This window comes from Mercenaria mercenaria, chromosome 10 (assembly GCF_021730395.1).
Source record: "Mercenaria mercenaria strain notata chromosome 10, MADL_Memer_1, whole genome shotgun sequence".
In the NCBI taxonomy this organism is placed as follows: domain Eukaryota; kingdom Metazoa; phylum Mollusca; class Bivalvia; order Venerida; family Veneridae; genus Mercenaria; species Mercenaria mercenaria.
In genome coordinates this window covers 39,507,810-39,531,733 of record NC_069370.1, presented here as the reverse complement: position 1 = coordinate 39,531,733, position 23,924 = coordinate 39,507,810, and the positions used below count along the sequence as shown (strand labels likewise).

Sequence of the window (23,924 nt, the reverse complement as noted above, 5' to 3'; positions counted from 1 at the left end):
TTTAAATGACATCTTCTCATGAAACTCTTGGTGCAAATGCCCATTTCAGAAGTAAGCACTGGGGACAAATGTCTTATCTACAATTTCAGTTAGAGGGTAAACATCGTAACAGTACACTGTTTTCATTTGGGCACAAACGCCCTTGTGGGCAAATGCCCCGATCCCCATTTCTTGAGCTATCTTCATGATACTTGCAAAGACGTTAAATGAGACTGATGAGTATCAAATTAGTATCATATTTATACAGTCGTTTTAGAAACTACTGTACTGTAAGAATGTCGGTCCGTCCGCCCGCCCGACGATAATTCGTGTCTGGAGCGTAACTAATAAGGTCACAAATGGAGCCCAAAGGTCAATTTTTACCATCGTCCTGAGTACAACTTCGTAACTATTCAAGGTTTTGACATCAAACTTGGCATATAGGTAGGTGGCGACGAGACGATGTGTAGAGCGCATAGACTTGATCAGTAGGTCAAAGGTCAAGGTCACAAATTGAGTTCAGATCTTTTTATTTTGCGTCTAGAGCGCTCACCTGTGGTTCACACCTTGCTTAAACAATTTTGGCCGAGAGTCGCGATAGGTAAATAAATATGAAATTATTTTGAAATTGGGCCAGCGTTTTCTGACAAGAAGAGATTTAAATTGTACATTATAATATCACAGGAAAAAGTGATTTCGCCCTCTGGTGGCCATGGTTTTTTTTTTACAAAACTAGCTTTGTATATGGTCACAAGAGCATTTCTGTGAATTAATTCGAAATAGTAGCAGCAGTTTCTGAAGAGAGCTTTTTTAAAGCTTCTACATACATATAGGGGAAAGTGACAATGCCCTCTAGCAGCAATGTTTTTTCTTTGACATCACTCTTGGTAAAGGGCTCCCAGCAAAATTATATTTAAATCAGGTCAGCAGTTCCCGCGAAAAAAAAAGAAGGTTTTCACAGCATATGTACATATATACAGAGAAATTTAAATCTGCTCCATTTTTTTTTGAGGCCATGCTTTTAACAATGCGAAATAATCTGAAGGAGTTTGGTACCAACGGAATATTTGTGTGAAATTATTTTGAAATCATATCAACAGTTTCTAAACTTTCTAGCAAATAGAATCTTTCCACTATAGCATTATAAGAAGAACCTGCCAACAACCTGATGGCCATGTAAACAGGCAGAGGATCACTCAAGGAACATTTGTGTGAATTCATTTTTTTTAATTGGCTAACGAGACTTTTAAAAGTTTTTCATTATTCACATAGAAACCTAGCCCCACCCCTGGCGGCCATGTTTTTTTTTAACAAATCAATATTGTTTGACGGAATTTTAAAGCAGATCACGTAAGTAATATTGTTATGAAATTATTTGAAATTAGGTCAGTGGTTTCAGGTGAGTTGTTTTTTTTAATTTGCATATAGGGAAATACAGCCCTGCCTCCCTAACGGCCATCACAGTTTTCAACAAAACACCATGGCTTGAGGAAATGTAGAGGGTCACCCAAGGAACGTTTCTTTGAAATTATTTTAAAGATCGGACAAGCGGTTTTTAAGAGGAAGATTGTTAAAGCTTTTACTCTTGGCTGTCATAGGAACCAGAACTCTATGAAAGGGATCCGCGCGTGCAACATTCCTTTGTAGTTCGGTTGAAAGTGACTTGGTTTTTTAGGAGATGTACTATAAAGAAACTGTGGACAACGAATGGACATCCAACAATTCTAAAAGCTAACAATGAGTAGGAAGTGCTCATGTGGGCTGAAGAGAGACAAGCAAAATATTCATTCTGTACAGTATTTTATTGGTATAGAAATAGTGCAAAATTTATCATAAAAATGAGATAATGCGACAATAAAACTCTACAACAAAAATCAGTTTTATACTTCATTTAAGAAATACAATAATATGTAATATATAGCGGAACCGTGTTTTGATATATCGAAACATAGCTAGAGTGCGGACAGCAGACAGTGAAATATTACTTGCGGCGTATAACCGATTCGGAGTGTTTAGATCTGATCAAACATGGTATGCTATATTTTGTTTCGATTCTAATATGTGTTTTACATAAACATGTATATATATTATTTTTGGCGCATGTATGACGCAAAATGTAGTAGGTCGGCGCGACGTCAACGCATGGCCGTATTTTATCAGGGTTAAAATACGGAGGTGACATGTCCCGCGATATAACGTAGAAGTGCGTAGACGTCTATTGAGTTAATATGTGCGCGTGAGTGTTTTAGGGCCAAAACATGTACACCTTGACATAAAAAATATGAAAAAAAATATTCGCTGATATTTTATGTTTTTTATATTTCATAAATATATTGTTCTTTCTTAGTCATATTTCATATCAGAATCCTCTTCACTAGCAAAATCCCAAAGAAAGAGATGAGCGTTGTCGCTACTGTTGTCATGGATATCACACGTGAACCATTCGTGTTGCACAGATCTTCGTTACAGTAACATTTTTGTGGTGTCTCACACCCATCGTGCTCGAATTCATTAGATTTGTCACGATAATAATCTGGAAAAAATTAAAGTCTATTCATGTAAATTCAACTGAATAGCATAATTACTAGGACTTCTTAATTGCACGTATGAAAAAAAATCTTATATGCATGTTTATGGAACAGAATTAGGGCAAAAACTGCATTGTTCTTTCGTATATCCAATCTTGCGATTTACATATATGCATTCGTTATTCTCATGTTCACATGCTTCCTTCGGACATCCCATTTTGCATTGTTACATGACCATTTGTGCTTCCTATGTTTACGTGTTTCTTTCTGACATTCATACATGCTTAATTGTTTCATTTTAATATCATGGTTACTTCTTCATTAGTCTATGACATTATCTTGCTTTCGGTCATGCTGCAATGTGACATGCATCACTCGGTGTATTAGCCTGTGGTTAACCTAGACACACCTTCCCCATGTGTTTATGTTGTTTATATGCTGATGATATGGACAGAAGTGGCTCCTGGACAGGTTGAATGTGCTTACTCGTACGCATGAACAGCTAACAAAGTTTTAAACAAACACAATCTCACTTGTCACAATGCAGAATGCAACATAACACTAAGCATAATGAGGTTACCATAATGTACATTTCTCATTATGATACCAGAGGGCGCTTTTATATTCGTGCTCGGAAGCTTCCGCTAAGTCACGGAAAAAATACGACACTACGCATTTTGGCTATGTGTCCGGTGACCGGACCTAACCTGTTTGATTTGTCTAGACGTCCGGTAATAAAGTTCGAAAAGGCCTGTGTATCATCAAACATGTACGCATCTTATTTATTATATTAAGTTAATTGAGATACCATTCGTTTTAGCTCGACTATTCAAAGAATAGTCTAGCTATTCTACTCACCCTGGCGTCGGCGTCGGCGTCGGCGTCACACATTGGTTGAAGTTTTGCATGCAAGTACATAAGGCTATCATTTAAAGGCATATATCTTTGAAATTTATTTTTCCTTTTTCTAGGTCAATTACCAACTTCACTAGGTCAAGTCTTATAACTATGACATGTATTTTGGCCAAATTAAGCCCCCCTTTGGAAAATCCTGGTTAAAGTCTTACATGCAAGTTACTGTCCAAAACTAATGCAGCTATTGAATTGAAACTTCGCATGTGTCTTCGGGGTTATAAAACTGGGTGACAGCATCAAGTCCCATAACTCTGACATGATTTTGGCCAAATTATGGTCCCCTTTGGACTTAGAAAATCCTGGTTAAAGTCTGGCGGGCAAGTTACTATCTCCAAAACTAATGCAGATATTGAATTGAAACTTCACGTGTGTCTTCGGGGTTATAAAACTAGGTGATAGCATCAAGTCCCATAACTCTGACATCTATTTTGGCCAAATTATTCCCCTTTTTAGACTTAGAAAATCCTGGTTAAAGTTTTGCACGCAAGTACATATAGCTATTACTTTAAGGCATATAGCTTTGAAACTTATTTTTTTTCTTTTTGTAGGTCAATTACCAACCTCACTAGGGCAAGTCCCGTAACTCTGACATGTATTCAGCTAAATTATGCCCCTTTTAGACTTAGAAAATCCTGGTTAAAGTTTTGCTTGCAAGTTACTATCTCCAAAACTAATGCAGATATTGAATTGTAACTTCACATGTGTCTGTAAACCAGTACCACAACGTGTCTTTGTACCTGTACCTGGAAAGTTTCGCCTTTCAAAAAGCTGTTTTTCAGGAAAGATTTAAAGTCAACAATTATATCTATCTTTGGAGAAAAATTATTGCGCTCAAAACACTGTTGATGGGTGCAAATTCATTAAGGGAAAGTGATCAAGTGACCTACTTTTTTATCCCAGATAATACGGATCCGAACATCGCTTAGATTTAGCTGTCGACTATTCAACAGCAGTGTCAATGGAATGAATACAAAAGTAGAAAAGGGGGCATGATGTTATAAAAATGCAAAACAGAGTACAATACAAGTCAGCTCAGCACAGTGGAAAAGTGTGTAAGGTTTCAATCAATTCCCATCAGCTGGTACTTAGATAATTAAGCTTACATACAAAACTTAAAATAGGTAATAATTTTGTAAAGAAGTAAACTAGAGTTACAAAACCTGTGTAATGTAAGTCAGTTAATCCAGGAATAAATGAGCCGTGCCATGAGAAAATCAACATAGTGGGTTTGCGACCAGCATGGATCCAGACCAGCCTGCGCATCCGCGCAGTCTGGTCAGGATCCATGCTGTTCGCTTTCAAGGCCTATAGCAATTACAGAAACCGTTAACGAACAGCATGGATCCTGACCAGACTGCGCGGATGCGCAGGCTGGTCTGGATCCATGCTGGTCGCAAACCCACTATGTTGGTTTTCTCATGGCGCGGCTCAAATGTACTATTTATGTCCCTGGTTAATCATAGTGAATAAGTGGAGAGTCAATTTAATACCACAGGTGAATCTAATTAAAATCATCTCGTATTAACGCTACGCACAGGCTTACATTTAGGGAGATTTAGTAGTTTAGTCAGATTGCTGAGATACCAGCTTACACACAAAAACATCGGGACACCGACGCAAACGCCGACGTAGGTCCAGTCCCATTCGAATAGTCGAGCTATCAAATAGTCTCTCTAGGTTCCATGCAGATCAAGCAGAAAATGCAAATTTATACAAATGCATACGTTGTATGACTGACCTAGCTTGTAAGGCCAGACGACCCAGTATCTAAATTGAAGATAAACATTCTTTAAATTAGGAAGAAAATGTGGTCTATTTAGAGTTTACAATTTTTTTTTCATATAATTTGACCTTGTGACCTAGTTTTTAAGCCAGAAGTTATATAATTTCAAACTTGAATTAGATTTAAGAGAGTCAAACATTCTGACCAGGTTTCATGTATAACAAATAGAAAGTGTGTAGCTATCTGACCTAGTGGCCTAGTTTTTTAACCGCTTGATGAATGGCCCACCTTTCATAAAGACAAACAACATGACGTTTGTTCTAGACGCCTGTGTTGTGCGCTCTGCATATCAGCTTGATGAGATTGAGAGCTGATACTAGTCTTCCCAACGGTAAGAAGATATGGAGCGAACATGATTGACGGGCATATATGACTCCCACATAGCCCCAAATTCTATGTATCTGCGGGTACAATAATCGGTCATGAAATTTCATTTGTATTGGATGGAAGCTGTAAGAAGAGTTGAATATAAAAAAGTCTGACGGACGGATGGACGTTCAAGCACTCTATTTCTTCGGGATTTTCATCGGCATAATGAAAGTACATAAAATTATACTGAAGATTTTGTTTGTACTCATCTTATTCTTTCACCTACTGGCGAAACTTTAATTTAATAATTCGCTATAATCTGTAAGACGTTGATACAAAACCAAGCGTAATTATAAGGTGGAACTAAGACCTATATTAATATCTATTTATATATAAAATATGTATTTTTTTTTTTTTTTTTTTTTTGGTGGTGGGGTGGAAATACAGTCTGATGTTATCAACGGCTCAAAATAGTACACAATAAGTGGTCAAGAACTTCAGAAATGGCATACACGTTTTTGACACTGATGCTGACAGCCACATAATTAATAAACATTTTAAAAAGGCATATTATTTCTTCAACGAGTATGGTTCTTTTAGCAAATACCGCTTTTGCATCTTCAATTTCTCATTTATTTGCTCAGTCAGTTTCTGACAGCTTTGAATTAATTAATTAATATGCATCTATTATACACAACACTAATATTGTTTAACACAAATGCATCTTACTGGAAATAATCATAAAAAATAAATGTATACTCACAAGTTCCTTTATCATTTATAGCCCATCCCTGAATACAGCTGGTTCCTCCAGAAAGATCACTTGTGGAACCACTTGTTGTGTCACTAGAGTGGACACCAGCATTAAAGTTATCTTTTCCGCAAGTATTCGGCGAGTCCTGGGAGTTACATTTATAGCATTTCAAACGTCCGCAACCGTTTACAGCTGAAAAATATAAATTACATGTGTGACTCGCGTCATTTGTGAAAGGTATTCAAAAGTAAGATGTTTTATGATCCACTTACCAGATGGCTTTGAAGGTAACACTCATTACAATATGTCATATATTATTACTAACATCATTATTTCAGACAGGCTTGAAGAGTATTTCTATCCTAGTCATAAAATAAATTAGGTAGATTCGTGATTTGAAAGAATGGGAAATGTATGGTATACTTCGCACTTCTTTTTATGTTCTGAAATGAATCATTGATAAGTTAACCTCATGTACAACGTGTATTTCTGTTTCATTGAATTTTCGTTACTTTTAGGTATTCGTCAATTTCTTTTATAGATACTTTATTCGTTATTTCCCGAGACATTCAATTTTTCAAGTTACGTACAATTTTAAAGCTGAAGATTGATGAAAAACGAATATGGTCTGCTGGTCGAAGTCGCAATAGAATGCGATTCAAACGCGACATATTTGTCCGTTGTCCAAAACATCCGCGCATGTGGAGAGTTTTTGAGTCCACCTTTACGACCAATTGGACATTCTGCTTATCCACTTTGATCGAAGGATATTTTAAAGCAGCATGCCTCTAGATTTGGCTAAAAAATACTCTAAAAAAAAATACAAAATTTCTTTCAAATTGAAGTTTTGGTCATATTATGAACATTAGAATATGAATTTTTGTTTCTAAAATATTTGAAAAATTCCAAATCAAGAAAAAAAGATGACCGCGTCGGGAATCGAACCCTGGACCGCCGCGGCAATAAAGACATTTTCCCCGTCGTCGTAACCAATAGCGCTATAGCTGAAGTAGTGATTAATGACTTGAAAATATAGATTTTAACTGGAGTAAAAGCGTGAGAAACGCTTTTCGATTTTCATCGTAAAAAGTAGTAAAAACAGCAAATTCTCATGTGTTTCCATAACATAAAGTTTGTCAGTAATTAAGTTTTAAAGCCTTCTTAAGAAATATAGCATTTATTTCAAGATATCTAAAAAAAATATTTTTTGTTGTTGTCGAACGATCTGGAGGCATGTCGCTTTAAACTATGTGTTCTCGAAATGCGATCAAATCACGATAGGGTGGGTACGGTCATATATTTTCGTTTTTTTTATAAATGTGTATTTCATACGAGGAAGCTCAAAAAATTAAATGTTACAGTTCAATAAGCGCGATTCTCTCTTTCAACATAATGTACATTGTGTTGCACAAAGAATTATAATTACTGAACACCCTGCTAGAAGAATCCGAATCCGATCACCGATCACCAAGAAATCAATTTGGCGTGGCTTTATATTTATACACGATGTACATTGATGAGCAGGCATGCGTTTCATATTGGTTTTATACAGGTAAATCATTGTACAATGCGATTGCGAAACTTTTCAAACACTCCTGGTACTGTTCGTTTTTGTAAACATCGTGTTTGTAAACATTAAAGATTACGTTTTATAACCTTAACTCCGGCTTCCATAATTTAAAGTTTCTAGTATAAGAAAAACGTGAGCTCAAGCTAAAACAAAACATAATCAGAAAGTAGAAAGATCATTTTGTAAGTTGAAAAAGTGTAAATACGCATGACCTAGTAAACGAACTGTATGTAGTATTTGTTTGGCCTGGTTAGCAGACAACAAAATACCTGTTAATGTATTTCATATATAAACTAAATTGTACAAATATATGAGAACCGAATTGAAAACTTTCTCGAATGTTTCAGACTTAGACCCTATATGTTACAAAACGACATGAGCTTTTAAATTTGACTGCCCTCCATTCCCATCACTTTAGCAATTATTATTTTATTGTTATCATCGATATAAACATTGTTTCCGCGAAGCGAGCCGAATTTTTTGACAAAAAGACTGATATCTCAATCTTATGCCATCAAAAACGGATGCTCGTTGGATTTGAGGGGCTTCGCTGCTCTACCTTGGATCCACCCCTTGTCTTGTAAATTTTTGTTTAAAGATTGACCAGAAATACGAGCAGTCCTAGTTGAGACCTTATAACGAGGAGGAATTTAAAAGACACGTATTAATTAAACTGTAGTATAGGGCGACTTATAACGTTCATTTTTATTTATATGATGAAAGAAAAATCAATGATCAAGTACATATACATTGTGCATTTAATATCCCTGTTGTTTTTCTTTCTTCAAATCAATGCGTGTATATTTGAGCCGTGCCATGAGAAAACCAACATAGTGGGTTTGTGACCAGCATGGATCCAGACCAGCCTGCACATCCGCGCAGTCTGGTCAGGATCCATGCTATTCGTTTTTAAAGCCTATTGGAATTGGAGAAACTGTTAGCGAACAGCATGGATCCTGACCAGACTGCGCGGATGCGCAGGCTGGTCTGGATCTATGCTGGTCGCAAACCCACTATGTTGGTTTTCTCATGGCACGGCTCATTTATTCATGACGTTTTACAGGTAGAAAATAACATAAAGCTGTTGAATGTTTATTGTAAAAATCATTGATACTAAAGTTTAATTTCATTAAGTTAATTGAATAAGATTTTAAAAAAAGTTTTTTACCTGATGTTACAAAAGACAATACTGCTAGACACAGTAATTTCTTCACAAAATCCATTTTTCTTCTACAATTCAGACTATGCAAACTTTATCTAACTTTATCGTTTTCTTACTACTGAAATAGTTATTAGTAAGGCCTATTAGTTGACTAAGGCCAAAGGAAATATATATGTTTCTGAAGGTTTTCGTTCCTTCAGGTAAGCAGGTAGGCTTCATCTTTTTTACCAGATGCAATGTAATATTTATATAGTGGTAACAAGTAACTGCTATCACTTTTTAATGGATAGTTTTCCGCACTGACACTATTCTTGTTTTAATAAAGGTCGGTACATGGTTAGACTAGCTCCTAGATTACGATTTAGTTTTTTTTTTTTTACGTTTTTATAATTTAATGTAGTGAAATTCTCTGTCCGACGATATTTTTAATATCATAACTCAAAGAAATTCCCTCGAATAGACTAGCTTTTGTCTTTACGAAATGGCATCAGACTAAAAAGGTAAAGTGAATAATATTATTACTATCGGTCTAGTGGTTAGGCTACAACGTGGTCTGACATTGAAGCAACTCGACATCTAAATAAAAATGTGTTTCTCGACAAGGGATGTGAAATTGCAGTGTCATGTAAAGAAGGTAATTATGTTTGTTATGAACAAGGTAAGATTTAAACCAAGAACTGTGTTCGTGAACAGTTTATTGCCTGTCATAGTTCTAGCTTCAGTTCAGTGCATACGACAAGACAATCCTATATAGACCAAGCTAGCCGTAAAAATACGACAACGTTTTACATGTCTACATCCCGGTACTAGATTTGAACACTTAATAATGCTAGATAGTTAATCACTGTTTAAGATACTAGAAAGGCTGACAAAAATAGCAAAGAACTAAAAAAAAGCTTTAAAAGAATTCGATAGATTCCTTTTGCCTTATGAATTTGATAACACAGACGGAGTGCAAATATGCCTCGCGGGTCTTGGATCTGACCACCGTGTTTAATTTTGATTGTCATATAAAATATTTCAGAGGTGAGACACAGGTGAGAAGGTTACGAGAAGGTTATAAATACATGTTCCTTAATTTTGACAGTCACAAAATGCTAGAAATCCGGCTTAGGTTCGTTAGACCGATTTACTTTTCGTATCGAAACGACTTTTTTCTTAAAGATTGAACAAGTTTAGGATCAGCGAATATATCTATGGTAGGTCGGAAAATTGGTAACAAACATTTTTTTGGCCTGACGCATGGCATTGGCTGATTTCTAGGAATTTGGAGTTGGAATGAGATCAAAGTTTACGGAAGTATATGAGCCGCCCCGTGAACGCGAGACCATACTCTTCAACGTTTAATGTTGCTCGGTTCCACATATTGAAATGAAACTTGGCATGTATCTGCAGTCTACAGCTAGTCAGCTCTGCAAAATTTCATCAGTATAAATTTTCTATAAATGGATACTGAAAATTGTGTGTTTGTTCACATGGAGAAACATTTACTCCTGGGCGTAAAATTTTCCCCAATGCAATATTTTATATCAAAATCGTTAGTTAACATGCAATAGAGTGTTCGGGGTGCAAATATATGTATATTGTCGTCCATCTTTGACTTATGGAATATACTTGTGATAGACTGATTAAATATGTTTCATTAATTAGCCTTCATAATAGGCCCTGCAAAATTTGCGAAGGCTCATTTCTTATTTACGCGAAAAAAATACACTACGCAAATTTTGCATTAACTGTATTGTAAGATTTGCGAAGCAAATTGGCGCTAATATTAACTGTTAATGAATACGGGCCTTGGTCCACCTGGTTATAATATTGTATAGAATTTTGTTTTAAAGATTTTTGTGTTATCAATAATACAAGAAGACATTAATTAAATTTAATAGGAGACATTATTGAAAGACTTGTTTGGATGCCAGACATTATAACATTACTTAATATATCCATCCAGCCTACTCATATTGTAACCATATACTAATTGGCGTAAATATAATTCTTATTAGGACTAGCAATGCTTACGTTATCACAACGATCACGTCGACCTGATATTTAGCGCCATGTAGCGCTTTCAAATTTGATCAAATGTTTTACTATATAGCATATTTAAAACTAAATGTCAAATATCACAACTATTAACACACATACTACATGTACTAAGTTGGTTATTCGCTTTGCAGAATAATTCGCCATCATTTTCGCCCAAATTGAACTTTTCCGCAAGTTCCGGTTCTGGCGTGTTATAAACAAAGGAGCGTGGCGACCTACCATTTGGCACCATGCATGCGCGAAAAGTTCTATCGTATTTCATCTAAATTTTACAATAAAAGATACATTACAAATTCGATAGAAATTATATACTCGGTATAAAAAGTCCTGCACAGTTGGATGTTTATTTCATTATAGCGCAAATTAAAAAGTTACATGCATTTTTTGGATTTACAAAAGTCAACAGATATCTGTTATAAGGACACTGGTCGAAACAGAATGAAAATCGTTACATGATCAAGTTATAACAGTTTATATGTAATGGAGGTAAGCCTTCAAAAACTGCAAAATTAGCAGTAAATTTGAAAAGTGCTCAGAATAGTCTTGCTTGCATTCTTTCCTCACACACTGACCATACTCACAGACAAAGTCCTGAATATGAGTAATTATTCTATTGTTGATCAATCAAACACCTAGTAACTTAATTATTTAATTACTGTTTGTAAAATGAATTTTATAAAAGAAACTAACTTGTGATCCATACTCAACGTTTGGCCACTGTCACAGTAATGGCTAATGTTCTGCCAAGGCGTCCGTTAAGACGACTAACTAATGAAGACCGGGCTCGTGCCCTGGGACATTTACAAGCTGGTATGCGACCCCAGAATGTTGCAGCGATATTTGTAATTCACCGGAGTACTGTTGTTTGTCTTTATCAGTGGTATCAGAGTGTCACATTCAGCGTGCAGGATATACGCATTTTTAGAGTTTGATAGTAAAACAGTGAGTTAACCATTTTTGACAGAGGACCCTTGGGAACTTCTTTAATGGATTACTCAAAAACGGATGCTTGGATTTTATTTTCGTTTTCGTTTTCAGTTCTGTGTTAAGCTTTGATTAAAGTTTAATCCGGTATATTCATCTTTGTTGTGTGTCATATAATAAAAATTATGGTCACCTTAAAAATCCGCGTGTGCACAACTTTTTTTACCGAGTATATATAGCAAAACCCTGCTTGAACACCATTTAAACACTCGGGCGGATATACGTCGTTCGAAATAATTGCGCTTAGGCTGCGCCCTCGTGAAATTATTACGCCCGACGTTAAAACCGCCCATCGTGTATAAACAGTGTTAAATGACGGTTTAGTAGTCGCTGTTCTCCTTGATTGTTTTGTAGAATTTAATATGACAGCACTTGTACAGTAACATAATTTAAAACGATGTTGAGAAAACGGAGTTAACCCTATATCAAATAAACCACAGGATGTAGAACCCCAAGATCCCTGTTCCGGATTTGTTCATTATAATACAAGATTATCCACGTATATTGTGTACAAGTGCCAATATAAGCACCAGCACACTAACACATGTTTACATAGCATAATAATATATAACAGATTAGGTCACATTTTATGCCCCACCCCCTTCCACTTCAAAGAAGAGTTTGTATATTGATTTCCTCATTTCGGTCGGTCTGACTGTCGGTTGGTCGGTAGACCATTTGTTTTCAGATCAATTCATGAGAACACGTGAACTCACAGCGGTCGAACTTCATAAGATAACTGTCTGTGGTCAGTAGATGGCTATTTTGGGGACCAGGGTCCGGTTGTTCGAAACTTTAATCGGCTGTTAAACTAACCGCTGGTTAAATTTTGATTCAAAATACTAGACTTGATGGGAAACTAATGCATAAATCATGTATAATGGCATTGCAAAGCACCTACTCAGTCAGTTTTTACAGCATTACAAGGATGAAATAAAACATACATTTATTTAATATGAAACATACATTACCAAGATTATACAGAATATTAAGTAACGTTAAAGCTAGGATAGTTTTCGGGTGTCGATTGGTCGATGGACTTTGGTGGTTTCAAGACGGGGGTTTTTATATTTTCAATGCGTTGTTTTGACATTTATGGAAGGTAAGATTGTATTCATTACTGACATTATCGGTTTATACGCATTATGTGTTCAAAGTTGCTGATGTAATTCCTGATGTAAATCAACACTGCACACTTTGAACTTATAGAACACACCAGAAATATACTGTCCAATATTGGTAGTGAAACAAATGTCACGTTTGGTCATGTTTCTTCAAATAGTTCTGTTTCTTTGACCATAGTGATTTTCAAATATCACTTATACCGTGGTACGGAATTACTGAACTAGGCAATTATATTACATTTCCTTAACGAAAACATAGATGAGACTCTTGTTATTTTGTGGTTGTGGTATCATTATTGTCAATTCCGAGTTCTTACTTAAATTCAACATTCTACTTTTGAAACTTTTAACAAATACAAACAAACTAGATCGTTCAAAAAATGATGTATTTCAACTGTTACATATAGATTACCTCGTTATGGAACTGTTTGTTTGAGAACTACACAGGAGGACACAGTATAACATCAATATACACCATATGGAAGAAATATACTCTAAAATATGATGTGAGAGGTTGCGAGAAGTCACTTTTTGGTATCAGTACCTGAATAAGTCCATTGTACATGCATAGATGCATACAGAGTCTGCACCTTTTGTTTGGAACGCCTCAGCGGTGCATTGATGTCTTTACGACATATTTTGTAAAACCTCTTTTTAGTTAAGTATTAAATTCCGTAGTAATATCATTAAGCTACATCCTAAAATTGATTGAAACTTATGTTACTTTGATATTATATACAACAATACAAATCATTATTACTCATAGTCCAAACAACAAACAGATACGATACATGACTTCTTGATTCCAAGACTTGCTCACTGTTCATAATGTAAAGCAAATGCCAGATGTATTAAACATAGTTTGGCGCTATTTCAGAGGCATACGCATTGAAAGGTTTTTGTTGAAGGATATTGAAGGGATTTGGCATTGTGATATATCTGAAAATTTCTATCTCAAATAAAACAGATAAAACGTTCAAGCACAACTAAAAGGTACATCAATATATATATATGTATCATAGTTTAGAACTGTATATGCTCATTTCCGTTTGTATAATCAGAAAGGGCTTTGTCCTTTAAAACGAGATCGTATATACTTTGAATTGCGACTGATAAAATGTAATTTGCATTTAAACGTAAACTTGATAAATCCTTTCAAATGTTTAAAAAACACAACTGTTTGTACAATGATCATTTTTCACTTGACTTTTAGAAGAAAGTGACAATTTCATTATATGTTCGATTCTCCATTTCTCGTAATTTTACTTTGATACATTGTATATGTAACATCTATCAGGCAGCCATTTGATACAAACTATTATTACCTTGTAGCTACATTCAAAATCCTTTGAATGAAAATTGAGAGTTACAAGTTTAGTTTAAAAAAATAAAAGCAGCATTTAAATTGTAACGCTTTTTATGGTATGCATTTTGAAAATGGCGCCATCTTAATTAAAACAAGAGAAGTAGCTCAATTGAACTATTTTAACAAAATCAGATGACTTCTATTACAGCACTGATTACTTAGATTTTATCTATATTATGTCTGCAAACTTATTTCTGGCGGCAAGTTTGAAAATGTCGGGACAGTGTCTTTATAAGATTTATCTGAATAACCAAACTTAAAACACTTGAAATCTTATTTGTCTTATAATACTGAATATTTGAAAAGTAGTAACTCATCAATATATTTTACGTGTAACCGATTTCAGATTGTCATTTTCTGAGCGGTAAAATCCTCTGTAACATTTTAAAATGAATATCAGGTGATTTCTGTTATAGCTTTAACTTTTGAAGGGCTATACCTCTTTCATATGTACATGTTGTATCGAATTTAAGGCAGTTATTTGGAAATTTTGAAAATGGTGGCCATCTTAATTTGAAAATAACCTATTTTGTTGGTAGTTGAACAAACTTAAATTTTGTGTGATTTAATTACTACGTACATAATGACTATTAAAAAGACCTAATCTAGCATAGTTCTTTGGTGGCATTAACATGTATAGAGATATCGTATAAATTTGAATAGCTGTCATATTGAATAAAGTAGACTTATATTGCTGGATCTGCTTTCCTTTTTGATGTTCCCCATCGGGAACTTCCTTGAACATTTTGCGGTCGTTTCAGCGTTTGCAATACTTTCATCATTTCTACACTTCTAGCAAAGAATAGGTCTGTCAGTATGCAAATCGCCAAGAAATGAAACACGAACTATAGGTCAGGACAAGTGACATCAAGGTGCAAATGTATATGATTTTTTAAGTTAATTATTCTTTCATTTTGTTTTCTTTACTGTAAACATGAAGGGACTGTTCCCTTATAAAGGATTAAAAGTTATTGAGATTTCCCGCATATGCATAAGTAACAAACGAAGTGGGTAGGGTACATCAATCCCTACTATTTACATTTTATTCGGTATATAATACATAGCGGAGCATTATTTGAAAACCAAAGTAAATTATTGATTATTTCAGGCATTAAAAGATAAGATTTATTACAAGAAATGTCACATTAATTTCTTTTTCACCATCCAAATCAGCGTTATTCCTATGCAACGCTAAATTGTATTCATTAAACACCAACGTTTTTTAAAACCTTCTTTGATATTTACTGACATGTTGCTCTGGCCGACATCCACCCTTAAAAGTTCCCTGAATGATAGTTAAACATCATGGTATAGATCAACTTTTGCCTAATTTCTGGGTTACGACTTTCAATATTTTTGGCCTTGGCCCACAGACCAAAGGTCAAAGTCTCAGTTATCTCAGAACTTAAAAGTTTCCGCTCAATAACTCAAGGCTTTGATCTACAATTATCAATCATCATAGGATGATTGTCTGTGGTCAACAAATGACCCCTGTTATTTTTGGGGTAAAAAGGTCAGTGACGTTATGGCTAAAATCGTTTCCGCTCAATAACTGAAGAAAGCTTTATATAGTGATCAATTTTCAAAGGATGATTGTCTGTGGTTAGCAGATATCTCCTATGTTTTGGAGTTCACTAGGTGAAGGTCATAGTGACCTTGAGACTGAAAAATGTTTCCACTTAGTAACTAAAGAATGTTAGCCTACATGGGATAAACTTCATGGCATGATTGCATGTGGTTAGTAAATTGTTTCTATGATGTTGTAGGTCAATAGATTAAACGTCAAGGTAAAACTTCTCTGGACTGAAGTTAAAGAATGCTTTGACCTACAGTCCATAAACTTCCTAGGATGATTTTCTATGGTAAGTAGATTGCACCTTTGTTGGGGGTCAAAAGGTCAAGATTATAGTGATTTCGGGACTGAAAATGGGACAGGTCACCATTAGGGGTATACATGTTTTACAAACAGGCAATAAATATTGATATTTTACACATTTATTGAACAAAGACAAATACTGACAAAACTTAATGCGGAGTTTTACGTAACGTAGTAAAGGGTTTCATCAGAATTCATTATATGTTTTATAAAATTGATAGTCAGATACTAATGTGATATGTATATTGTACTTATTAAATTCTTAATTTATATTCATCAAATGTTATGTCGTTTCCTCATTCTCTCTTCATGTTATTATCTTCTTCATCAACACCGTTCCTAATACAGAGAATAAGAGAGATGTTGTCACCAGAGACGTCGTCACTCGCGACCCCCTCGAGTTACACAGGTCTTCGTTACAGGCACACAACGCTGGGGTTGAACAGCCATCCCATAGTTTCACATTAGATTTGTCACGGTAATAATCTGCATTAAAAAGAAGGAAAAATATTAATATTTGCCATAAACTTATTGATATTAATTATGCATCTATCTTATCTTTATATTTTTATATTTTTACTACTAGATGAATTGCATACGCAGACTTGATAAATCAAGTCACACAGTCAGCTGATCTCCACCTTAGTGTAGTGGAGACCAATTTAGAGGTGCATTTCCTCGCATAACATTGGCGTCGTCGTCGTCGTCGTCGTCGCTCAGATGGAAGGATCATGGATCGTTTTAAAGCTTATATCTAACTACCTTCTTTTCTGTCATTTTCACAAGAAGACCATACTTTAGGGACAAAACCTGGTGGTATTCTAGCAAATCTTGTGTTACCTCATGTGAGATAACTAACAGTTAGTATATATACACAGCTCATTGTACCAAAGGTTATCAATTTCGGTTTTTAAACTGTTAAGCGTCATCGTAATACCACTTCTTCAGGTAAATTTACGTATGAAGTACTCCAGTTTACGGCATAATTATGTTTTGAGTTCAAACTTTTTTGAGAAAGTAGCATTGTGTATGCTACTCTTACTTGAAAAGATAATGTTATAACGAAGAAATGCCTAAACACATAATGGACACTTTACTCTTTGCTATAAAAGACGCACACTGCGCAAAAATAAATCTATAAAATGACCAAAAAGTTAAAATGAGGACTTTCAACTAGATCTAGATCATAGAAAACAGATTTTCTAAGTTACTTTTTCCATATAAATAATGTTGCTGCTTTTTCACTTTGTATAAAACTACTAGCATTTGGGGCTTTTTTTGTGTAACCTATCCGTACAAGTTGCAAATCAGCGAGCGCCTTGCCCTCAATGTAAATCAAGTTTGACCATAAACGCAACGTATGTAGTTACTGATGAACACAGACTGGGCTTTTTTGACTTTGCCCAGCACAAAACAATAAGTACTCACAAGTGCCCTTTTCATTCGTAGTCCAGCCTCGAATACAACTGGTACCCCCATTTAAAGTATTTCTCAAGACGCTCCCACTTACAACATCATCAGCGTGAACATTGGGGTCGAAGTTACTTTCGCCACAAGTATTCGGCGAATCCTGGGAATTACACTTGTAGCACTTTAAACGGCCACAACCTTTCACAGCTGAAAAAAGATGTTGGTAGTTATACATTGCTGAGAAATGATAACAGTTATTTTTCAACTTTGAATTACTATAGTAAATAATCTAACATACATCCTTTAATTTCACGACTCTAGAGACCGTAATATTATGACGATTTAACATTCAAGAAAACATTCGCTGTGCATCTAATGCGAAAAGTATGAAAATTGACCAGTTTTGACGTCCATTGTAGCCAGATTAACATAACTGAAATGCCAAATGGTAATTCACGATAGTACACCACAGACACACACACCTAATTGGGGTTAGGTGATCCGCACTGGCCCTCAAAAAATCACTCGCTTTTCCATTTAACAGCCGTTGACGCGCGGACCGGTAAGAGAGCATTATGACGTCAATTATGACGTCAAATTGCCGTATGACGTCCGATAATTACTCCTCGGGTAAATGAAGTTCAGCATAATATTTATCAAAATATGTCAATGGGCTTGTCAGAATGAAAACAATCAAGGCCTTCTTGTGATTTATTGTCTAATTTACCACGGTTCATCGTTTAGATGCTTCAATATTTAGCCACTCGGGCTAACGCCCTCGTGGTTCAATTACTACGCATCTGAACTCTGAACCGTGATAAATTAGACGATAAATTAAACCTCTCGAAGGCCTTGATTATTTGTTAAACAATTCATTTTTCTGACGCCACAATTATTACGTCATAGCGTTAGATGGCATAACGGCGCGCTGAAAAGGAAATCAACTGAAATCAAGCAACTATTTGATGGATATCGTCAAGGACGTGCATAATAATCGTTGATAACGTATTAGGATCGAAATAATAGATCTAGATCTATATCTCAAACAGTGATTTACTCATCAATAAAATCATTGTCGTTTAGATGTTTTACTCGGGCTGCTCCTTCGTGATATAATTTCTTCGCATCTAAACTCCATACATGGGATATATTATTTCTTAAATAAAATAAGGCCATCCAGCTGGCTTACGGAAGGTCGGTGGTTCTACCCAGGTGCCCGCTCGTGATGAAATAGTGCACGGAGGGGCACCTGGGGTCTTCCTCCACCATTAAAGCTGGAAAGTCGCCATATGACCTAAAATTGTGTCGGTGCGACGTTAAACCCAACAAAATAAAATAATAAATAAATAAATAAAATAAGGGCAGTCGTTCGGATGCTACACACTCGTGATTTAATTATTACGCCTCCGAACTCCTGCCCATATTTTAGGCCTGTTAACTGATAAAACATATTCATTATTTCTTAAACAGCAACAAAAGCGTATGAATGTATCGTGTATATATTTCACAAGGATATCTACAAATTATGTAACATACAAAAACATGTGCCATATAATATTATGGTTACTTGTTAATTCATAGATAACTTCCTTAGACGAATATACATTGTAGCCTGGTGTAAATATATTTACTGGCAAAAAAGCTTAACTTGAAACGGCTTCCTTTACAAAATTGGTACATGTATTTATAATGTAGTCAATACAACGGTTATGCATTCCCGCACGTTGAGGTAATTTAGACGAATGCGCATGCTCAACTGAAATAAAAAAACTACAAAAGAAAATGTGCGCGCCAAAATAACACGTCAAGAAGATAAAAGATGAAGTATTCACACCTGGAAAATAAAAAAAGAAACATGTAAACGTATAGACTTCGGTCTGCCAATTACGATACCTAATTAAACAATGCTAGGTTCATTATATCGACGTCAAAAGCTCATAACTTTTCTTACCTAATGCGACAAACGACACCACAGTAAAATGCAATAAGTTCTTCGCTAATTCCATAATGCTTAATACAATCTCTCCCGCACTGTTTCTTTATAGAAGGTCCGTATGCGTCTGGCTTTTGCTGCCTGTTGTCTTGGACTAAACCCGCAAACAAAACAAACGTAGTTGTTGACGCTGAACAACGACGGTCTTCCGAGAAATGGACAATTCGCGATTCTATGAATTCAGTCTGAAGTAAGTGTTGACAATCAATATCGATAAGAAGTTGTTGTATTTGTGTCAAAGCAAGATATTTAATCTTACGTAAAAAATGAAGGAGACATGACAATTGTCACATGTTTACATGAAAAAGAAGGTGTTTCATAGAACCGAAAACATACTATTTTGAAAGACGTTCCATTAACTTTTAGCCTGGTTGCGACATGTGGTTCTGTCTTTGCGACCAGTGCAGACCAAGATTAACCTGCGCATCCGTGCAGTCTGATCAGGGTCTGCACTGTTCGCTATTCAGCCGCTAAATTCTCCCCTCCAAATAATAAATGGTACTGCCCAAATCGAGTGATAGACCAGTCCTCTTTAGAAATTTAGCAGGCTAAAGGTTAACAAACTAAAATATATTAAATATACATACAGATAAATATTGGTATGATAATAGGCTAACAAGAAAAACCCTCCGCTTGAGTAGATTTTTGGCACATAACCCATGTCGTTGTTGGTCCAAATGCAATTTTAAACTTTCCCACTCGCATCATGAAGGGAAGCACACAACCGCCGGTCTGGCAAAATTAAAAAAAAATGATCACGTTGTAAAATGATTTGTAAGTAAAAATCTTACAGGAGATAAAATTAAATTTTGATGGTGATAATAATTATTTGTATTTTTTTTCTAAAGATAAACACATTTAATTGCCTCAGCTTCTTGTAAACAGGTGCTATTTATTTCATTATCTCAATGGGCATGCAATTTAATTGTCCGCTTGATAACTTACTAGTATATATTTTACAGGGATGGAAACGGTCGGTTGTACTAAGTTTGTTTTTATGAATGCGTAATTTATTTTATTCTTTGTAAGGAACAAGTCAGTTGATAAAACGTATTAAAAGAGACTAAAGCTTTTACGTCATTTAAGGAAGGTAAAATAACCCTGAAAATGTTTGTTAATTTTACATGTTTTTGTAATTGTTGGGTTTAACGTCACAGCTACAAAATTATAGGTCATATGGAGACTTTCCGGCTTTGATGGTGGAGGAAGGCCTCAGATGCCTCCGTGCATTATTTCATCAGGAGCGGACACCCTGGTAGAACCACCGACCTTCCGTAAGCCAGCTGGCTGGCTTCCTCAAATGAAGAATTCAACGCCGCGAGTGAGGCTCGAACCGAGTAAGGCTTGTAAAATGCTTATTACTGCTATGTTGCAGATAATATGTTTTTCAATTCATTGCTGCGCGGGTGGCGCTTGTGTGTCAGCTGAGAAAATACAAATTTTTGCGCAATGAAAAAGAATAACACAGCAATACATATATGTTAATTCCATATTGTTTTACAATCTCTGTCATAAAATTTTACTGTCCAATCCTTTATTGTATATTTGTATAATCATGTTGTGAAAATATTTCAAAATAAAATATGTTTAAACCAAAATTTTGGTTTTAATTATTGCATCAGACCGACATGTCAGTTCGATAAGCGCTGATGATTGATACAATTCATGCAAGTGTTTACTGAAGGGTTACATGATGAAATATGTCCTAGATATTGGCCCGATTGTTGACTAGGAAGTTTGAAAAAAGTCTTTCGATTGGGTAGAAACTTTGGCAGTGCCTATTATTTGGTGGTACATCATGGACGTAGCCAAAGTAGGTGTGATTGTAAATCAATTCTGTTTTCACTATTTTCTTTTACTTAAAATCAATCCCAAAATAACTCCCAAACCAATTTTCGCGGTTTATTTTCATTTTCGGTTCACTTCCGCGCAAAATATGTATATGCGCAAATGTGATTTTCACCACTAGACGCAAAACCTCACTCAACGCATATTTTGCAAGATTCGTAGAAAAAAAAACATGCTTTTGCGTAGGCGCAAATTTTTGTGCGGTTGCCGATATAAATTTTTAAGAATTCAGATGTTGATGACAACGGGCACTGGCCTACCTGGTTATATATTTTAGAAAATGTTAAGATTTGATTTAATGACCATTCTTAAGAACAATATATAGGCTTTTGTGAGTAGAAGCGAGTTTTCTAAAAACATATAAAATTCACTGAAAAAAGTGTAATAAATGCCATTATTACGGTGTTAATTTCAATTGAAACTTTGTTTCTTTCAGGTGTGTGATCGTCTAATTGGCTTAACGACGAACAATGACCTAATACCGGTAGTTATACATGTAGGTTATTAGATTTGTTTCGAGAAATATGCATGAATTCAGCAGCGGAAATATTATACGACTTAAGTAGCGTAATATTACTCCGCGAAATAACGATTTTTCCGTTCTTTTCCTTTGACATATCACCCTTGGTAGAGGGCTCCTAGCAAAATTATATTTAAATCAGGTCAGCAGTTCCTGCGAGCAATAAAACAAAGTTTACACTATATATGTACATATACACAGTGAATATTCCCAGGAGGCAATGCTTATAACAACTAATCTAAAGGAGTTTGGTACCAAAGGAAATGTGGAATTATTTTAAAATCATATCAACCTTTTTAATTGAGTTGCGGTTTCAAATGAGACTTTAAAAGGTTTTTCATAAGTGATATAGAAAACTAGCCACACAACTGGCGGCCATGCGTTTTAATACATATCAATATGGTTTGAAGGAATTTTGAAGCAGCTCACGTAAGTAATACTGTTATGAAATTAGGCCGATGGTTTCAGGTGAGGTGTTCGTTCTTAATGTGCATATAAGGAAAATACAACCCCGCCTCCCTGTTTTCAACAAAACACCATGCCTTGAAGAAATATGGTAGAGGGTCACCTAAGGAACGTTTCTGTGAAATTGTTTTAAAAATCGGATCAGCGGTTTTTAAGAGGAAATTTGTCGAAGCTTTTACTCTTGGCTGTCATAGGAACCAGAATTCTATGAGAAGGATCCACGCGTGCAACATTTTAAAAAAAAAACCCTCACATTCTAATGTTCATAATACAGTATGACCAAACTTCAATTTGAAAGAAAGATCATTTTAGCCATAAATTGGAGGTCAGTGCCTTTAAGAAATAATATATAGCGGAACCGTGTTTTAAGATAAGATAAGATTTATTTAAAGTCGGCAAGATATCAAACAAGTACAACATAAGCTCATGCGAGCTTTTGAACAGACTACAAAAGTGTATTTTATATTAATTTAATATATCGAAACATAGCTAGGTGGCGGACAGTAGGCAGAGTGAAATTAACCTGCGGCGTATAACCGATTCGGAGTGTTTAGATCGAATAAAACATGGTCCTGCTATATTTGGCAGAACAGGAGAATAGCAGCATAACTCCAGCAGAATGACAGAATAACAGAATAGCAGAATAACTTCAGCAGAATGGCAGAAAAGCAGAATAGCATAATAACTCCAGCAGAATGGCAGAATAGCAGAATAACTCCAGCAGAATGGCAGAATAGCAGAATAACTCCAGCAGAATGGCAGAATAGCAAAATATCAGAATAACTTCAGCAGAATGGCAGAATAACAGAAAAGCTGAATGACTCCAGCAGAATGGCAGAAAAGCAGAAAAGCAGAATAAATCCAGCAATATAGCAGAATAGCAGAATAACTCTAGCAGAATGGCAGAATAGCAGAATTACTCTGAAACTGAATCTTGAACTGAATAATTTGATTGAACGCCTATTTCTGTACAAAGACATGTTCAATGGCGGTGTACGTAATAATAATAATAACGACAATTATGATATTAACAGTCATAACAGCCTTATTTAAACAAAAAGTCATGACCGCAACCTTTCCCCATGAGATTATTTTATATTGCGAATGCGGAGGGTAACATGTCCTCAAATCAGTGCGTGAATCAATTAAGTGTAACATCGGTTAATGAAAATGTTCGTATATTTCTATATTAGGATTGCATATAAAAGGGTCTTGTGAAAATGAAAATACAATGAAATGAAAATGAAATACACATCTCGTATGTATATCAACAGGTCGTCAATTCTGTAGCA

General features: G+C 35.4%; 2 protein-coding genes across 2 annotated transcripts; both read right to left on the bottom strand.

Moving 5' to 3' along the window:
* Nucleotides 1-1,762: 1,762 nt before the first annotated feature.
* LOC123561844 (uncharacterized) lies at nt 1,763-9,163 on the bottom strand. The gene is made up of 3 exons (XM_053552852.1): nt 9,007-9,163; nt 6,278-6,460; nt 1,763-2,512 (listed from the first exon to the last, which is right to left on the bottom strand). The coding sequence occupies exons 1-3, from the start codon at nt 9,059-9,061 to the stop codon at nt 2,334-2,336; spliced, it is 417 nt and encodes a 138-aa protein (XP_053408827.1). The 5' UTR covers nt 9,062-9,163; the 3' UTR covers nt 1,763-2,333.
* A 7,336-nt stretch (nt 9,164-16,499) lies between these two features.
* Nucleotides 16,500-20,484, bottom strand: LOC123561845 (uncharacterized). The gene is made up of 3 exons (XM_045354494.2): nt 19,758-20,484; nt 17,825-18,013; nt 16,500-16,882 (listed from the first exon to the last, which is right to left on the bottom strand). Exons 1-3 carry the CDS (start codon nt 19,810-19,812, stop codon nt 16,704-16,706), a joined length of 423 nt encoding a protein of 140 aa, XP_045210429.2. The 5' UTR covers nt 19,813-20,484; the 3' UTR covers nt 16,500-16,703.
* Nucleotides 20,485-23,924: the final 3,440 nt, after the last annotated feature.